This window comes from Hydra vulgaris, chromosome 04 (genome assembly GCF_038396675.1).
Source record: "Hydra vulgaris chromosome 04, alternate assembly HydraT2T_AEP".
Taxonomy (NCBI): Eukaryota; Metazoa; Cnidaria; class Hydrozoa; order Anthoathecata; family Hydridae; genus Hydra; species Hydra vulgaris.
This window is the reverse complement of record NC_088923.1, coordinates 7,943,372-7,963,634: the sequence shown is the minus strand read 5'-3', so window position 1 is coordinate 7,963,634 and position 20,263 is coordinate 7,943,372. Positions and strand designations below refer to the sequence as shown.

General features: G+C 31.3%; 1 protein-coding gene across 1 annotated transcript; it reads left to right on the top strand.

The window, feature by feature from the left end:
- The first annotated feature begins 515 nt into the window (after positions 1-515).
- Positions 516-3,495, top strand: LOC136079156 (uncharacterized). Its single transcript, XM_065794877.1, has 2 exons — positions 516-662; positions 2,533-3,495. Exons 1-2 carry the CDS (start codon positions 516-518, stop codon positions 3,493-3,495), a joined length of 1,110 nt encoding a protein of 369 aa, XP_065650949.1.
- Positions 3,496-20,263: the final 16,768 nt, after the last annotated feature.

Genomic DNA, 20,263 nt, shown 5'->3' with positions numbered 1-20,263 from the left:
AATATTACAGTTAGCACAGAAATTTAGCCGGTGACCCAATTAATTTTCAAATTTGAGGTTGCTTTAGTAATAAATATGACAGAGAAACATACTTACATCCTAAAAATCAAAAAACAAATTCTGAACGCTATTTAAGTTGTTTAAAACAAAAGCTTCTTGTACCTTTCAAAGTTCATCAATCAACTTTCTTTATGCAAGATGGCGTATGTTGATAAACATCAAATCAATAAATAGAAAATGGATGGAGGGAAATTTTTTTTTTTCTCCATCTTCGCTTCCAACAAGGCTGCAAGCAACCACTAATAGAGTTAAAAGTTACTGGAAGAGAAAAGATAAAGTTTATAGAGTAAGATAATGATTGGCAGGCGACTTAAAAGATTGCAAGTTATATAAATCAGAAAAGCAAGATGAAGGAAGCAAATTCCAAAGAACTGATGTTCGAGGAAAAAAACTAGACGAATAAGAGTTTTTGGAGCACTTAAAAATGGTCACAGTAAAAAAAGAGACTTAATTGAATGACTAGTAACACAAGAATCACTTTAGATACAGAGGCTGGAGTGGTACAAATGTCAAGCAATGGATCAATCTGTTTGTTGGCTTTATCAGGTAGAACGCAACTAGTGGAATCAATAGATGATTTTGATGAAAAGTTTTGTCTTAAGGTGAGGTTACAAAATCTGAACCATACAAGAGAGGGGGAATAACAGATTCGCCCTTATTATTGATACTGTAAAAGATTCTCCAGAAGTCACGAGAGCTTAATTTTTGAGATGAAATATGAGATTTCATGACCTGAGAATAGCGGGCTTTGGCGTTAGACAAAACCTTTTTACAATGGTTTCTAGCCATAGTATATCTGTTTTCTGGAGAATTGCTTTGCTGATAGATATGGAAGTAATGATTTCGATTGGAAATTGCAGCACCACAATGTGAGGTAAACCAAGGAGAAAAAGTGAGGCTTGACTTAAAATCGTCAAGAGGGAATAAAAGATTTCATGCCAGCCAAGATTTCTACCCAAGGACCATCACGAAGAAAATCATGGAATCCCAGTCAGCTTTAAGGTTGTTGTAAGAGGTATGATGATAGGGGGATTTTGATTCTGATGATGATGAAGAAGAATGAGATAATAGTTTTAGAGAGATCAAACTGTGATCTGAAGCACCTAAGGGTGAATGTGGAGAAACTGAGCACTAACTAGGATCAGAAATAAGAAACAATTCGAGTAGAAAAGGTAAATGATTCGGGTTGTCAGAAAAGCAGTTGGAAAGTTGACTATTTGAGTTAAAGATTAAGAAAGGCAAAAGTTGTGGGCCTTAATGTCTGCAGAGTCACTGACACTAGAACCAAGCCATTCAGTGTGATGAGCTTTAAAGTCACCAGCAATAACAATATTGGCTGATGAATAAAGAGAGAGGGTTTGGTCATTTTGATCAGAAATAGTATCAAAAAGAGTGCAGTCTTGAGATGAAGGAGAGCGATATAGAACAAAGAGAAAGGCGATAGATTGAAGTTGTGCTAAACGAAAGCACATAAAAGAATAGTAGGTGGATTCAAATCTAGTTTCCCGACACATGGGTGAATTCATTACAAATGTAAATGCCCAGGCCAAGCATGTGACTATTGCAGTCTTTACGAATTAAAGGAAGATAACCATTAACACTAAGATCACAAGATGAGACAGCTGAACTCAAATTAGTCTCACAAAGAGCATGTAGGTCTGGCGAACTATGCAAGAAGTAAGACTCAATAGAAGAAAAGTTACTTCAAAGACCACGAATATTAGTGAATGATAGGTTTAGAGAATTTGGTGATGACTATGATTTTTTGTGTTTTATAGTTTTGGTACTTTAGTCATTTTTAAATTTGTTAAAGAACTTGACTCAAAGCATAGATAGAACTCCGTACACTATTAATAGTCCAAGTACACCAATTTATATTCCAATTGCCTCATTGCTATTAATAAATCCTAAGCCATAACAAAGGGCTCCAAATGTGGCTTTGACAATGCACACCATAAGTATGAACAGGGACACCATCCATGCGCAACATGGCACTGTTTGTACTCTGATATTTCACAGCTTTTGATAGAATTAGCCTCTCTGAAATGAAATCAAAATCAGTCAAGCGTGCTGCATTTTGATTCCAGAATTGATGATGGAAATAAAAAGAATTTAGGACATATTTCTGCACTACTTAAAAAAACTCTTTGAAAAGCATATCAAAACATATTGAAATAATTATTTGGTAACCATTTTTGAACTTAACGGGTGATGCGGAAGTTATCGGACAAATCCTATTTTTAAAATTTTCATTATTTGAGCATAATAATTAGTTTTTGTGGTTTTATGCGTAGGCATAAAATACCTACGCATAAAACCTTTTCTATAAAATATAAACTTTATTATTTGAAACACAATTATTTAAAATGAGGTTAAATGCAACTGAACGAGAATCTTTTCGAAAGCAACTAAAAATGTTTTTTGTAAATAAACCTAATATAAAAAAAAAAAGTCGTAAATCATTTTGAAAAGGAAGGATTTGCTCGAAGTACAATATATGATAACCTAAAAAGACTTGAAACTGTTCAATCGTTTTCTGATAGAAAGCACCCTGGTCGTACGACATCCTGGACTAGAGAAAAGAAAGCCGAATTAACGAGACTTGTCAACAATCGAAAAGGGGTCAGTCAGAGAAAAATAGGTATTAAATTCGGTGTAAATCAATCGACAATTGGTCGTCAGTTAAAAAAAATGAATATTAAATATAGAAAACGTGATAAGACTCCAAAATACACTATAGAACAACAAATAAAGGCAAAGAAAAGAAGCAGGAAACTAGTTAACCAACTCTATAACACAAAATCACTTCTAGTCATCGATGGCGAAAAATACTTTTGTTTTGCAGGGGACAACATGCCTGGAAATTCTGGGTACTACACAAACAACAAAAAGACATGCCCAGAAAGTGTTCGTTTTATAGGTAAAGAGAATTTTCCAAAAAAATTATTTATGTGGATAGCCATATCTGACCGTGGTATGTCCGAGCCATTGTTTTGCACTTCCAAGGCTGTAGCAATCAATTCATCAATCTATATTAATGAATGTTTAGAAAAACGACTTCTTCCATTTATTCACAAGTATCTTGGAGACTATTTTTTCACAAGTATCATGAACTATTTATTTTGGCCAGATTTAGCAAGTTCTCATTATTCTAAAGATTCTCTAAATTGGATAGACCAATATGTTTATTACATTGATAAAGAATCCAGTCCCCCAAATGTGCCTCAAGCACGACCAATTGAAAATTTTTGGGGACATTTGGCACAGAAGGTTTACGAGGGAGATTGGCAAGCTTCAACAGCGCAAGTTTTGATTGATCGCATTAAACTAAAACTACAAGAAATTGATTTTAACTTTTTACGGTCGCATATGAAAGGCGTCAGAGCAAAATTGAGATCAATTGCAGATGGTGGTGTTTTTTCATATAAAAAATAATATATTTTTATTAAAAGATAAATGCTTTATTTAAAAAAAATATAATAGCAGTTTGTTTTTTTATTTATAAATAAGTTATTGACGTTTTTATTTTGTCCGATAACTTCTATATCACTCGCTATACATAAAATAGTAAATCTTTATTATTAATTAAAGTAATGTTTAGCATATTTTGGCAATTATTTGATTGCAGAGTTTTTTTTACTCTTTAATATTGCTTTTAGAATATGATTTTTTGTTCCACGTAGTGACAGTTGGTCCCACTACTTTGAAATAGGTTATATATATTAGGGAAATTGATGGGAGAAATTTTTTTTTTCTTTGCAATTTGTGTAAATGATTTATTAATGCTAAATCTAAATTTAAGTTCATAGTTTTAGTAAATTAACAATTTTTAGTGAATTAGTGAAAGTGATAATAGTGCAGTCGGTTGATGCTTTTTTACGTAACAATATTTCACTGCCGGACACCAACAAATCCTTTTGCACAACTTAAGTTTATATATTCCTGTATGTAAAACAATCGAGACACAAACCGTTAAGCGAATAAAATTGGTTAAATTGGTCTTTAAAGGTAAGAAAGATTTGTGTCTTGTTGACGCCATTATATTACGTCACGGTCGTAGTAATAACCAAATTCGGACGAATAACGGACGAATAAATAAAAACATGGCACGTTGTTAATGATTGAACTTTGCAATGACATCGCAAACGGTGGACACTTTTTATTAACAACTATAAATAATTTTTTAAAGAGTGAAAAAAGAAAAAGAAAAATCAATAAATCAGGAGATATTTTGCTTTAGTTTTTCAAAAATATAATCAATTATAAAGAAAAAACGAAATATCTAAAAAGAAGAAAAAAGAACGAACTATTTGAAAGGATATAAAATAAACTACAAAAGTAACGAAAATAATAATAAACAAAAAAAAGTTTAAAAATGAATGAAAAAGGAAAGAAAACATTCGAAAATTTGGGAAAACTCGGCATAACAAGATTTTATATTGTTTTTACTTTTTTCATATTTCGTTAGTTATTCATTTCATATTATGATTTATTTTAAGGTAGTTTTATTTAGCTATGCAATGATGTTTTCCGTTATGTAATGATATTTTCTTTTCTTTAGTTTTTAGTATATGTAGTGCATATAGCTTTACTTATTATTTGTTGCTAATCATTAAAATCATTTGCTAGTTATTTACTCCATCATGTTAGTTTTATAAAGTGTTTCTTTTTTTCTTTCTATGTTTTATGAATTATTTATTGTTACTAGTTTGCATGATTACATTATTATGCTTTGTACTTTTTAGCGATAGCTTTGTTTGTAATGTTTATCCCTTTTTTTGGTTTTTGTTTTTCACAGTGTTTTTCTGTTTTTGTTTTTTTTGTTTATTGTGTTATTGTGTTATTGTACAATATATTATGGTTTTCATATTTTAACAATTATGATTAACATATTTACTAAATCTATATAATTTTTTTAGTAGTAGTCGTTTTTATGTCATCGTTAATTGTTACGTTTTGTCAATTTTTTACTGTTTGTAACTGTAGCTATGTATGTATAAATGATTATTGTATAAAACGTAATATTGATTTATTTTATTTATTGTAATTACTGTATTACTATTATTATTATTATTACTATTAATAATATAATTATTAATATTACCAAGATTATTTGTATATATGTAAATTATTTTTTTAAGGTATTTACTTGTATGCTCTGTATGTTGTATTACTCTGTATGCTTATTTCGTGATGCGCTTTTCATTTCTTTCAGTTTTAATAACAATCATGTCTATCAGTAAAAGAAGAAAAATAGAGCTTGTTGATGTCACACAATTTCCTGAGGTACTTGTTCCTGTGCGTGATATCAATTGGGAATTGTGCATTTTGTGTCAGCGTGTTTCACCGGAACCTCTTATAATTCCCAAAGAGGCAGGTTATAAAACTCTAAGTGAAAACTTGATCGAGTTCGATAATCATGAAGCTTTGCCACCAACTATTCGCTTGGATAAAATAAGTGATGGAAAGGAGTTATTGCACGCATTAATTGTTAATAAGGCAAAGTACCACAAGCTTTGCCGAAACAAGTACGACTCTCAGAAACTGCAGAGAATCATTGAGAGAAACCAAAATGTGCAAGATGATTCTGAAAACGCCCAGAGCTCTGCTAGGTGCATGCGATCCTCATGTAAAGCAGTTGACATAAAAATTGATTGTTTGTTGTTTGAATCTGTGACAGGCAACCCCTTAGTACAGGCAAGCACAAAAGAAATTGGCCCAAAAGTGTATGCTCTAGCCATTGAAATGCAGGACACAAATCTGCTTAACAAAATAGCAAACCAAGATTTCATAGCACTCGAAGTCAAATATCATAAAGACTGTTACAGGGGATTTCTCAACAGAGCCCGCAGTCATGAGCGCTCCTTTAGCAATGATGAACACAATCTCTATCGATTGACTTATGGCTCTGTCATTGCGGAATTGGTTAGTTACATGGAAGAGATGTTTATATATGGTACATCATCCCCTGTTTTTAAGCTGTCTGACATCAATAAACTTTGTGCAGATCGTATGTCGAGTCTCGGAGTTCAGTCTGAGTCTATCAACCGAACTAGACTGAAGGACGATTTAATTTCCTTAGTTCCTGGTTTGAGGGAAGACAAGTGTGGTAAAGAAGTCATCTTAAGCTTTGAGCCAGATGTGGGTAATGCCATACGTGATGCTTGCAACTTCAACGATATGTCGGACGGTATTTGCATTGCTCAGGCAGCTGGTATTCTCCGTAGAGATATGTTTAGAGAGTTTCCCAAATTCAGCGGCTCGCTTATAGGCGACTTTGGATCTCGTGATTGTGTGCCACCTTCCCTTGTAAATTTTGTTAATACTCTTTTAGGAGGCTACAATATCGACAATGGTTCACCTGCTTCCGCACCCGAGCAGGAAGCTGCTTATTCCATTGCACAGTTAATTCGATTTAATAGTGTAAAGCGTAGCAGAGCCAACAGACCTCAACAAATACGTCATCAAGCAAACCAAGAAACTCCATTGGCCGTGTACCTTGGTTTGATGATCCATAACTGCACTCGGAAAAGATCAGTTGTCGACAAATTGAATTCTCTAGGTTTAAGTATTTCATATGACCGAGTTCAAGAAATTGAATCAAGTTTGACTAATGAAAAGTGCAAATTTTATGAGCAAATAGGTCATGTGATACCAAGTTGCCTGTCTGAAGGTGTTTTTACAACAGCTGCGATAGACAATATTGATCACAATCCATCTTCAACTACATCTAACGATTCATTCCACGGCTCTAGCGTCACAATTATTCAGCATCCGGATACTCCCCATTCAAATTCAAAATCCACTTCAGATGGACTCCTTTGGTCTAGGAAAATCAATAGCAAATTGCCGGATACATACACCACTCTCCCTGCAACGAATAATGTTGTTTCCGAACCACTAATGACCACCGTGAATGCATCACCTATTGCTAGTGATCCAATAACCATTGAGCAGTTGACACCTTGGCTAAATTCTGTGCAGGAGTCTGTGTATAACACATCAACAAATAAAACTTCATTCGCTGCTTTCCATGCGGAAAGAAATATGCATCCAGCAACCTTTCCATGTCATAACATACTATTGCCATTGCTAACAGATCACATTCAGTCTCCAGCAACAGTACGCCATTTGATGGATGTAATAATAAAAATAACGAGTGCTGTCAATAACAAACAAGATGCTGTTATAACTGGTGATCAGCCCGTGTACGCAGTTGCAAAGTATATACAATGGAAGTTTCCGGATGTTTATGGAGAGGATAAAATAGTCATTATGATGGGTGGACTCCATATTGAAATGGCCATTCAAAACATGATTGGAAAGTGGTTGAAGGGCAGTGGTTGGACTGAAATGTTCATAAAAGCAGAGGTTGCTAGCATTGGAAGGAGTGAGTCGCTGCTTAAATCGTCGCACATAAAGAGAACAAGATATGCGCACGAAGTGAGCCTGGCATCTCTTTTCATTCTTCGTGATGAGGCGTATAAGCTAGATTGTAAGGACTTTGTTGAGTCATTGGAAGAGTGGATTTCCAGGAAAAGCAACGAATCTAATCAGTTTCTTTATTGGCAAACCGTTATGGAGTTGGAGAGCCTGCTACTGAGTTTTGTGCGCAGTATTCGCGAATCAAACTTCGAGGAGTACGTGCGAATGCTAAAGCAGATTGCTCCGTGGTTCTTCGCACTTGATCTAACTAATTACTCTCGCTGGTTGCCGGTTTTCATCAAAACCTTGGAAGAGCTACCTGTCCGACACCCTTATGTGTTTGAGGAATTCAAAAAGGGCCACTTCACAAGTAGGAAAACTAACGCGGACTTCTCTGCCATGTCTGATGACCAGCTTCATGAACAGAACAACAAATTGATCAAGAGTGACGGAGGAGCAATCAATGTACTTCATAACGAAACTGCTCTTCTTAAGTGGATGGTGGCTGGTCCAGAAATTTCTCGAATGATTAATGAGTTTGAGAATGAAGTTCGCAGTTCCACTTCTTTGGGTTATCAACACCGTCGCCATCATGAAGACAGAAATAGTTTTCAGACTCGTTATCTTCATCACGTATCTGAAGTGGTGAAATCTATGCGCGATGATGGGAATCCTTTTGCGGAGCAGTTACTGCAGACAGCAGACAACCATAAGATTATAATGTCCAATTCAGCCGAAAAAACTGTTCAAGAAGCCAAGATCACAGGGCAACAGCAATACAACGAGTACGTAGCTGACCGTCTTGTGTCCAGACAAAAGTCAATTCATGAGCCTTTGAAAAGAAACAAATTTGAATTGTTCCACAGTTTGAAAATTCCAGGTTCCAAACATAAAACTAAAATCGCTGATCTTAAACATGACTCCAACTACTTTTGTAAAATGTATGTAGCAAGTCAAAATCGTGTTAGTGATATAGAGGATTTCTTTTCACACGAAAACAACCGTTATCCGCCGTCAATTTCTGAATTCGGAAGGAAGCGTAAGGCCACCAGCAAATCAGATGTCCTCATTTGTTTGGAACAGTATGGTAGCGAGAAACAACAAGACTTCAACCTTGACTATAAGGTTTCTGCTCTGATTGTTGATGGTGCAGCACTCGTACACATGCTTCACCCGAGATCGTCAAAGACATTCTCTGACTACTGCGAAAATGTGATTGGACCATTCGTGGACAGACTTCTGAGATCCGTGCAGCGCCTTGACATTGTTTTTGATCGGTATGTCCCAAAAAGCTTGAAGTCCGAAACACGGGAAGATCGTGGATCAGGGCAACGCATAAACGTCACAATGGGTACACTTATTCCAAAAAAGTTTGACAAATTCCTATCTGTGGACTTCAATAAGACGCAACTGTTCGGCCTTATTTCCAGATTCGTTTTAACGCAATCCGTAGTTGGAAAAGTTATTGTTTGTACCATTGAAGAAACTGCATGTGCCAGTCAACAAGATTTAGATGTATCGTCCATATCTCCTTGTAGTGCTGAAGAGGCAGATGGCCGTCTTTTGCTCCATGCTAATCATGCACTGAAAAATGGCAACTTAACTATAACTATACGCACTGTGGACTCCGATGTGGTCGTTATAGCTCTCTCTGTGTTTAGCCAGATGATTGGAGTGAAAGAGTTGTGGATTGATTTTGGAGTTGGAAAAGGAAGACGAATGATAGGAGTTCACCATCTACATCAACACATTCCAGATGGTGTATCGTCAAATTTACCATTCTTCCATGCCTTCACCGGATGTGACACAGTATCAACATTCTGTGGGATTGGAAAACGAACGGCATGGAAAGCGTGGATGAACTACCGAGTAGTTGATGCTGCATTTCACAATCTTTCCACGTCAGACTTAAAAAATGATGTCTTAACTGATACGGCAATGAAGGCCATTGAGCGATTTGTAGTATTGATGTACGATCGATCATCAACCGCTGCTGGCGTAAACGAATGCCGCCGTATACTCTACACCATAAAGAATAGAGCAATTGAAAACATTCCGCCGACTGCAGACGCTCTTCTGCAGCACACAAAGAGAGCAGCACTGCAGGCACACTTATGGAAACAATGCTTGTCTGCTGTTACTCCAGGATATTTACCCACTGAATGGGGATGGAAAGATACTGCTGATGAGTGCTATACACCACTTTGGTGCACTCTGCCGGAGATTTCTCGACATTGCCAGGAACTGATTCGTTGTTCGTGCAAAACTGAGTGTAAAAACTGTTCATGTAAACGACATGGTTTACCATGCACTAAGCTGTGTGCATGTAACGGCTATTGTTACAAAGAAACAAATGGTGATTCATATGAAGAACTAGAAGTTGAAGAAGACCCGGAATTCGACCATGTTCTCCAGATCTCCTTCCATGACGAATTGTAATCCAAAAGTGTATTGTAATTATGTAAATACGTAAATGTATGTAAATATGTAAATATGAGTTTCTTGTTACATCATCGAACAAGACGGCGTTTATTTTAAGTGGATGTCACTACTAGTTCTAAAGTTATGACCATTTAAAAACTTTCAAGATGGCCGATGGCAGCCATCTTGAAATTTCAAAACATTGATTTCAGTCAGTTTTATGTAACTTTTCTCTTAGAACAAATCGATGTTTATTTGAAGTGGATATCACTACTAGTTCTACAGTTATGACCATTTAAATACATTCAAAATGGCCGCCATTGGCCATTTTGAATAATTCATCTGTAAAACGATTCCAGATGCATAACAAGTTTGTGTCTCGCTATTTTTTTGTTGCTCATACCGTCCACTATCACTATGCAAAGTTACACGCTGGTGTCCAGAAGTGAAATGTTTTTATGATAGCCAGCTGCACTAAAAATTTAGTGAAAAAAAATATACAACACGTCTTTATTTGAAATCTGGAATAATTTTAAATGGTCATAAAACCATAAAAACTATATTTTTTAAAAATACAAAATGTTGTCAAAAAGACCATTGAAGACTTCTTTAAGAAAATATATATTAATTTATCAATTGATTTTCAATTCTTTTATTTCTTACAGAATCTAGGCTAGATTTATTGATTCAGAAAAGCGCTATACAAGGGTTCAGTTAACTTTTTTTTACAGGATTTCGGCTCCTGTTACTTTACTTCACTTTCAAATTGAAAGTTTTAATTGTTAATCAATTATTTTATTATGTTATGATATGTTATTTGAAATTGTGTCCTTCAATTTTAATAACAACAATGAAGTTTAGCAGAAAACTGTTATCACTTGGTTGTTTAGCAGTTATTACTTGGTTGTTTAGCAGAAAACAGTTATCAACTTTGTTGACCATTATCAATATCAAGTAGGGATCTACAGGATTTCGGCTCCTGTAACTTTGTTTCGAAATCCGGCTCCGGCCGGATTTGGAAAAATTAAATCCTGTACAGCCTATCACATTTTTGCTTTGTAAAAATATGATTGCATATATTTACAAGGTAAATTTATGATTAGACATATTTACAAGGTAAATATATTTAATTATATTTACTTGGTTATGATAACTTATTTTTTTCAAATATTATGCAAACAATATTTAAATAATATTTTAAAAAACTTTTAGCTTAATATTTTTTAAATGACTTAAGATTAAAAAAGTTATTGGATTTTGCAAAACTTTAACTAAATTAAGAAAAGCTTAATTAGTGGCATCAGTTTTTTTAAAAAGTTAGTTAGTGGCATCAGTTTTTTTAAGTTCCTGTAACTTAAAAAGTCATTTTAAGTGCACAGTTATGCAGACACCATTTTTAATAAACTAGAGGTACTTGACGTATTGTTTGATAACATAAGTAACAAGTGACAAAAAAGCTGCAAAAGCAACTTTTCAAAATGAGCTTGCAGTGTTTTAAAGCAAAGAATTTAAGTTTTCCATCAAATTAAACTTTTTTTTCAGATATACTTTAGTTTAATCATTCCGCTTAAAAATTAGGAATGGATAATAGTTTATATATAAATTAATAATATATTTGCTTATTTAAATATAAAATTTTCCGCGATTTTAGATTTAATGTTAAAACCTTAATGTATTAAACCTTAATGTATGTTTTTAAAGTGAAATTTTACTGTAAATATTATGCACCTATATTATAACCTATATTTCTTAATTTAAGCCTATTTTTAACTGTAGCTTATAAAACAAAGCAAACAAAAATGGTTTTATAAGCTTTAGTCTAATTTATCAAATTATTTATTTGAAAATTGTTTTTTAGTGGTTGTGAATGTTCTATGAAGTCTTGAAATCTTTGCTGGTGGTGATCTTGTAAAGTGATAATTATTTCCAGATATATGTTTCTCGTTTTTAAAAGAGTATAGTTTTTTGTGATAATTTAAACATAAAATTTAAATTAAACTTAAAAAAATCTGTAAAAGCGATGAACGTTTTTCGTACGTTTTTCTTTTTAATAAATATTTACTATTGAATTTAAGTAAGGAAAGAGACTTTAAATAAAATACAAAAACATCAAGTGGAGATAATTTTATTTTAGATTCCGTGTATTTTAAAAAAGTTCATTTTCTTAAAATGTAGAGTAATTTTGCACAAAAAAAAGGTAAAAATCACAAAAATATCAACTTTTTTATATTACTGGGTTTTATAGCAAACTTTATTCACAGAATCTGAACTAATCAGTGTAGTTAAAGTGATTTCCAAATATTATCGGGGTCTTCATGATACTTTGCTGACCAATACAAAAATACAATCAATGATCTTGATTTATCTCAATTAATGTCTTTCAGTTATGACAGTAATTGAATTAAAATAAGAATTTTTTCTGAATGGGAAATAGTTATTAATATTTATTTTTCCAATTTTGTTTAATACAATATAAGTAAATTTTGCTTTTGCATTAATTATATGCCTAACAACATATAATAAAAATGTTTCTGGCGAATAAATTCTGACTTTTCCTTTGTTGTTTTAAAAAATTTCTTAAAAATCACGTCACTTGTCAAGATTAAAATAAAATTTAAATTAAATGCGTTATTTAAGTGAAATAAACATCATTGTTAATAACTGTAACCTTTTCTGATGGGTAATAGGCAGTTTTTTCTAATTAGAAGCTCTTTCTTGATCGGGCCCAATCAAGAATTTATCGATTCCGCGAAATAGCGTAGATCAGATCAGAGCTAGAATCTAAAGTGATAGCAAAAGTTTAAAATCTTCTTAAAATATTTGTTTCTTTAAACATTACAAAGATCTGATATAAAAAAAGTTCTAACTCTAATGCTCTAATTAGGATATAATACCCCGACAAAATCATTCGAAAATTATAATACTCTGACAAATTCATCCGAGAAGACATTTGATTTTAGTAAAAAACATAAACTTTTCGCAAGTATTTTATAATAATTTAAAAAACTTTTCAAGCAATTTCAATGTTATATTCTTCAAATATTAATGCTGTTTTTGCCTTTGCTCTGCACAACAATTTTCTGAAATCTTACACTTTGAATAATCCTCTTCTTTTTAGATTCTTTTTAATAGAATCTGGTCATTTTAAAGTGCTCTTGTTAGGCAGTGTCAAAAAATGTTTGATGTATAAATCTACAATACAATTATACAATCGTTTAATCAATAATATGAATTAGTTTGATAACAACACCGAGGCATCCAACACTGTGTTCATCTAACACTGTGCTCATACGTTTGATAACAACACCAAGGTATCTAACACTTTGTTCATCTAACACTGTGTTCATTATACGTTATCAACAGTGCTCGTAATGCAACTCAAGTGGTCGTCCACATTAAGTCAACCTGTTTTGCTGTGACGGCAAAAATTTTATAAGGATCCTATGCGTGATACGCGTGCAAATTACGATTTAAATAAATAGTTATTTGGTTTCTTAATCAAAAAATCACATTAAAACACAATAAAAGCGCGTACTACACACGTCTATGCTTGCTTAAAGGAAGCAAAACATGTCTACAGGATTATTTATGGGACACACATTGTTCATTGTGAACTTTTATTGAGAAACCTTAAAGTCTTAAATGTCTATAAACTAAATACACACCAAGTTTTATTCTTCATGTTCCAAATAAAGCACGAGCTTCCCCCTATTATATTTTAGCCTTTAGTAAAATCTCTCAAAAAACCCTACTTAATTTTTAAGTAATTACTTGTTCTGAGAATTATTTTTATGGCTAGGTTCTTACCAAATCAAATATCGTGGACCATATTTATGAAAAAAATAATCTTAATTTGTTACTCAAAATAATTATGTTCAAAAGGTCTCTTCAGAACATTTCAGGAACGAATCGAAGAGTCTCTTGATGCAAAAATACTTTAATTTAAAATCGACACGACACGACACGGGTTTAGAAGTGGAGCCATAATTTTCAATTTCTAAAAAAAGTCCTCGATATCTAAAAATTTCTAAAAAATATATTTAGAAGTTTCTAAAAAGGTCCTTTAGAAAAAAATCAAAATAGTTGTTGCTACTATAGCATATTTTGATTTGCTTTTTGTACTATAGCATATTTTATTTTGAATTTTATTTTTTGTAATCTTTAATATGTTATATTTCATCATGTATTACTATAATGTACGTAATTTAATCGCGTTTAAATTATGTACATTATAATTTTTTATTAGTGAATATAAACTGATAATTAGACAATGTACACGAGGTTTGGTGATAAGACTTTTTGTCTCCGGCTATCTTATATATTCATACAATTTATTTTATTGTAAATATTAAAAGGCAACAAATTAAAATTTTTTTTTACGCGCATAAACTTTTTGAAAAATAAAACACCAAATTATCTAACTTTTCTATCACCAGAATAATAAAAAAATTGTTATTACGTATTATAAAAAAAGTCTTGTTGTTACGTTTAAAGTTACCAATTTAAGTGGTAGTGGTTTTCCATTTTCCTATTTTTAGTTTTTGAAGCTGATTGTGAATTATATGTGACATGATCACTTCTGATCAAGAGGTATTGGTATTGGTTTATCTGTTTTTTTCTGGATACTTTAGTCGCATCACCTTATCTAATTTTGTATTTAGAGCTTTTTGCCCTCAAAGTAAAAAACAATAACAGTTAGTTTACTATCTAAAGAAAAACTTTGTTGAATCGACTAGACACAAATTGACCATTGAAAGCATCAGTAGCTTTCCCTACATTAAAAATAAATAATTCTGTAGTCAAGAAAAAAATGCGTGCTTATATAATCAATCCAGAATAAATATTTTGGGGCCTGTTTGTTTCCGGTTGATTAAACATAGCTTCTTGGAACCCTATCTGATGTTCTTTAACTATTATTTTGGTAAGAATATTGTGCAAGGTATAAAATTTCATGTATTTACATGCTGTCTCATAAATTTCTTATTGTTTTATCTCAGACTCAAAAGCGTGTAGTCAAAGCAAGATAATTCTAACATTGCAGTTGTTAAAAATATTGTCAAGATTTGCAATCTAATTTGAATTTTGCTCTGGTATTGCAGTAGTTAAGAAGTTTAATTTATTCATAAAGCTGTTTAAGTATCAATTTCTATTACTGTAGGTTAAATACCTCAGTCAGTCTTTACAGATTATAAAATTTTTATAAATATAAACTTACTAAAGACTAGATGAGGTTTAAATGTTAGACACTTATGCACCCTCTAGCCTTTATCACTTTATTTATATATATAAAGTTTTATTTTTTACTTTTCACTTTTATTATATATATATATAATATAATAAAAATTGCTTTTATATCTATCTATCTATCTATCTATCTATCTATCTATCTATTTATCTATCTATCTATCTATCTATCTATCTATCTATCTATCTATCTATCTATCTATCTATCTATCTATCTATCTATCTATATATATATATATATATATATATATATATATATATATATATATATATATATATATATATATATATATATATATATATATATATATATATAATATATATATATATATATATATATATATATATATATATATATATATATATATATATATATATATATATATATATAAAAGCAATTTTTCCTAAATTTATAAGATCTCATAAATTTCTTTTGGGAAGATAGTGTCTAAATTTTGCCAAGTTTTTTTTGTTTTTTTGTTTCTACATCTTCACTTCCAACAAGGCTGCAAACAACCAATAATAAAAGTTACTATAAGAAAAAAGATGACATTTGTAGAGCAAGATAACTATTAACAGACAACTTAAAAGGTTGCAAATTATATAAATTAGGAAAACAAGATGAAGGAAGCGAATTCCAAAGAAATTTTGGAGCACTTAGGAACAGTCACAGTAAAAGGACAAGACTTAATTAAATAACGAGTAACACGAGAATGAATTTTAGAAGATAGCATAAAACGCTAGCTCTGTAGAGCAGTGCTCATTAAAGTATTTATAGAAAAGAGAAAGCGAAGCAAAATTACGACAATGTGATAGCGGTTGGAGGATGGTAGTATACCATACCAGGACGGATTTGAGATTTATAGAGATACAGAATAAAATTCGAAGTAAGAAAGTGGCGAGCATGATAAAGAGATGCAACCTTAGCAGAACCTAAGCTAATTTTGCAATTGATTTAATATATGTTTTCCAAGAAAGATCGAAAGAGTTAACCCTAGAAGATGAAGGATAGATGACTCATCAAATATATTGCCATTCATAAATATAGGAAGATCTAGAGTTAAACAACTGCGTGGGGCAAGGAATCAAAAAAAATTAACATGCATGACATGAAACTTGTATAAATCATCAATCAAACTATTGTTAACAGTGAGCGAGTCTATGGTTTATAAAATTTATATTTTATACACTTTATACTTTATAAGAGAAAAAATTAAATAGTAAAAATGTGTCACAACTTTATACAACTTTTTATATCAAAATTCTAAACATTTAAGTCCGATTAAAAATTATTAATTTTAAAAATATGTATATAATATGCGACAAAATTCTCACTTACTTACGTGTATCTCAATCGACTGTTCTCCACCTTTAGTTTCGCATTGTGTTACCATTATAATTTTCTAACTCTTACCCCTTAGATGGTTACCTAGCAATTGCAATCCCGGAATTCCAGCCTTTTTTTATAATCCCGCATTCCCGGGATTGTCTAATATGAATCCAAGGATATTCTATAAGATATTCTATAAGATAGTCTATAAGATATTCTATAAGATATTCTATAAGATATTCTATAAGATATTCTATAAGATATTCTATAAGATATTCTATAAGATATTCTATAAGATATTCTATAAGATATTCTATAAGATATTCTATAAGATATTCTATAAGATATTCTATAAGATATTCTATAAGATATTCTATAAGATATTCTATAAGATATTCTATAAGATATTCTATAAGATATTCTATAAGATATTCTATAAGATATTCTATAAGATATTCTATAAGATTGAACAAAACAAAGCGTAATAAAAGTATATATAAAAGTAACAACAATTTATGCGTCTCAATAAAATAATTTAAAGATAGTATAAAATTGCAGAAAACAATTGCATTTTTAGTTGTACAATTTGTAAGTTCTTTATTTAAATGTAGAAAATTTTTGGTAAAATTTCTGAAAAGTTTAAACGCTTCCAATCCTGCTCAAGAGTCAGTTAATTCTGATATGCTGAATTTGATTGAGGAACCTGAAATGGTACCGGAGTCTGAACAAATTTACAGGAAACAACAGCGCTTAATGGTTGATAAAAAAAACTATTTACCAAACTAATACGTAAACTCATTGTTATTAGGGGTCGTCAATAAATTACATCACTCAATTTTCTACTGTTTTTAACCCCCCCCCCCTCCCTCCTTCGTCTCAAAATCGTAACACTTAGGTCCCTGTTATGTTAAGAGAATGTTTAAAGAACAAATGATCCAAGATTGCACCAAAAAGAGGTTGGAATTTAGGCAATGTGGATCAAGCAGTGGCAACAAGAGTTGCAAAATTGTTTATTAGAGAGGAAAAAAAGGGCTATTAGAAAGCAAATTAGACAAATAAATCTTCAAACAACATCAGATGTTGGTTCAGATGAAATTTTTAGTGTTGAATCCTTAACTTTAGATATAGCTGAAATTGGCGAGTCTGAAAAGCAAATAGGTAATGAAAAATATTACTAGACTTAATTAATATAACTAAGACTGCAATATGATATGAAGTTAGAGATGCTACTAAGGTAGTGGTAGAGCGCTCGCCTCATAATCGAGAAGTTCCGAAATCGATTCTCACCCCATCACATGTAGCACCACGCTCAACTTCTTTGTCAAGGTTCGTGTTTTGGAGTTAAGAGTTGAGAGAGGGTTGTAACCACAACTAAAGTAGTCTCCTTGACTGTAGTGGCCTTCATGGCCTTCAGGAGTGAAATAAATTAATGGGTGAATTGAAATAAATAAAAATAAAAAAAATTGACTATCTAATAACTGAATATAAGGTTATTTGTGAAAAAACTCAATTGATACTATGCACCGTAAGATGCTCTGCAATTAAAAGTAATTGGTATAGATGGAAAAAATGAAATGAAATAATGAAATTTTTGAAAATACAAGACGATAAAATACAAAAGTAAAACCAAATATAAAGATCATCTGACTTTTACTTGTGAAAATAATCCTTTTTCTGATCATAACGTGTTCTTTTCAGCAATTGCTCTATAAGCCTTATATACGCTGTAGTTAAAGGCAATACGTGTTCTGGCGCTGATGTGTATCAGTGACGTTTATATAATATATATATATATATATATATATATATATATATATATATATATATATATATATATATATATATATATATATATATATATATATATATATATATATATATATATATATATATATATATATATATATATATATATATTATATATATATATATATTATATATATATATATGTATATATATATATATATATATATATATATATATATATATATATATATATATATATATATATATTATTCGACCGTTCCGGCATTTTTATTTTCTACATGACAACACTGATGTGGAAGATGATTTGTTTATAAATTTAGGATAGGTTGTTTGCTTCACCAATCCGAGCTACCAATTCTCCATTTCATATCTGAAATAGATGGAAAAAACAATGAACCTAAAAAGTATTTTTTAAAAAAGGTTTCTATATAAAAAATACAGTTTATCAACAAACAGGATAACAGAGTTCAAAAAAATGTATTGATAAATCTTCAGGGTAACTTTACTGATGCTGTCAAGAAAAGTTCCTTTATGCTATGCTACTAGATGACAAAGTTCTAAGTGATCGCGCTCTTAATAGAATCCTTAAGATTAGGTATCCAGGGGTATTGATTCAAATTTTAAGCTTAAAATTAAACCTAATGCAGTTAAGCCCTTGCTTTTCAAAGCTGATGTTTGGACCAACTTGGGGTTTTTTTGATAAATAGCCTTCGAGTTTTTGTTTCTTCAAATGAGTTTCTACAAGCTATTTAAACTGGTAATAAACTTTCTCTTACTAATCTGTCAAACAACTCTCAATTGGTAGAAAAAGCTGTAGAGTTGATATCTTAAGCACCTAAAAAATTTTATGGACGGGTGAATTAAAAAAAACAACATCGCTCTCGCACTTTTGCAAACTAAGGTACACTTTCGCTGACTGGTGCTAATGAAATTCATTAATTAGGGAAGGGTATGTGTCATACACCCTTTTTTACAACCCTCACCCTTCCCACTTTTAAAAACCGTCAATTTTAATGAGATTTTTATGAACATTTGACTTGAAAATTGCTTCATAACTAAGTATTTTAGAAAATTCTTAACTCTTCTTAATATTTGAGAAAAAACACAAATATATGAAAACTTCAAAGTGGTATCCCAAAATGAATTCCAAGTTATCTAATTTTTTTAATTTGTGTCTATATGTATGGGTCACATTAATTTTAAAGTGAGCCAATGTGTTTAGAAAAAAAAGTGTGTTTCGACAATGGCTTAATGTAGATGTTATACTGTTTTTTAATTCTGAGATCAAATCCGAAAACCCGGAATTAATGCTTTTTTTTTTTTTTTTGTGCCCCAAGAAGTCCTTACGGTCTTATCACAGAGCACCGCGGAAAAGCAGTTAATAGGAAGTTCACACCTCCTTACCAGCCGGTATCGCAAAACTTGCCCAGAAATAGGGTTTGAACCACAGATCTTACATTTCTGTGGCAAGTGCCACGAGTGCTTCACGGCTGCCCCACGGCTACCTTTCAATCGGGATTAATAAAAACCTTGGGGATAGCATTACCAAGTTTAGCAATGTAATAAGTAATTTTCGAAATATTTTAATTGGCTAGCTTGCCCCAATGCTCAATTAGCCCCCCATATATATAACATATATAAATATATATACATATATAAATATATATACATATATAAATATATATATATATATATATACATACATATGAAATATATATATATACACAATATAAATATATATACACATATATATACATGTATATATATATATATATATATATATATTATATATATATATATACATACATATATATACATATATAAATATACATATATAAATATATATACATATATATATATATATATACACATATATATACATACTCTTTAATTTAACTAAAATGTTGTAGTTTTTGTTATTGTTATTTATGTGGTTTTGCTGTCGTTGAGGTTGTGTTTTTTAATTTATGATGTTGTTGTTTGATTTTTTTTTTCTAATCATTTAGTAAGCATGCG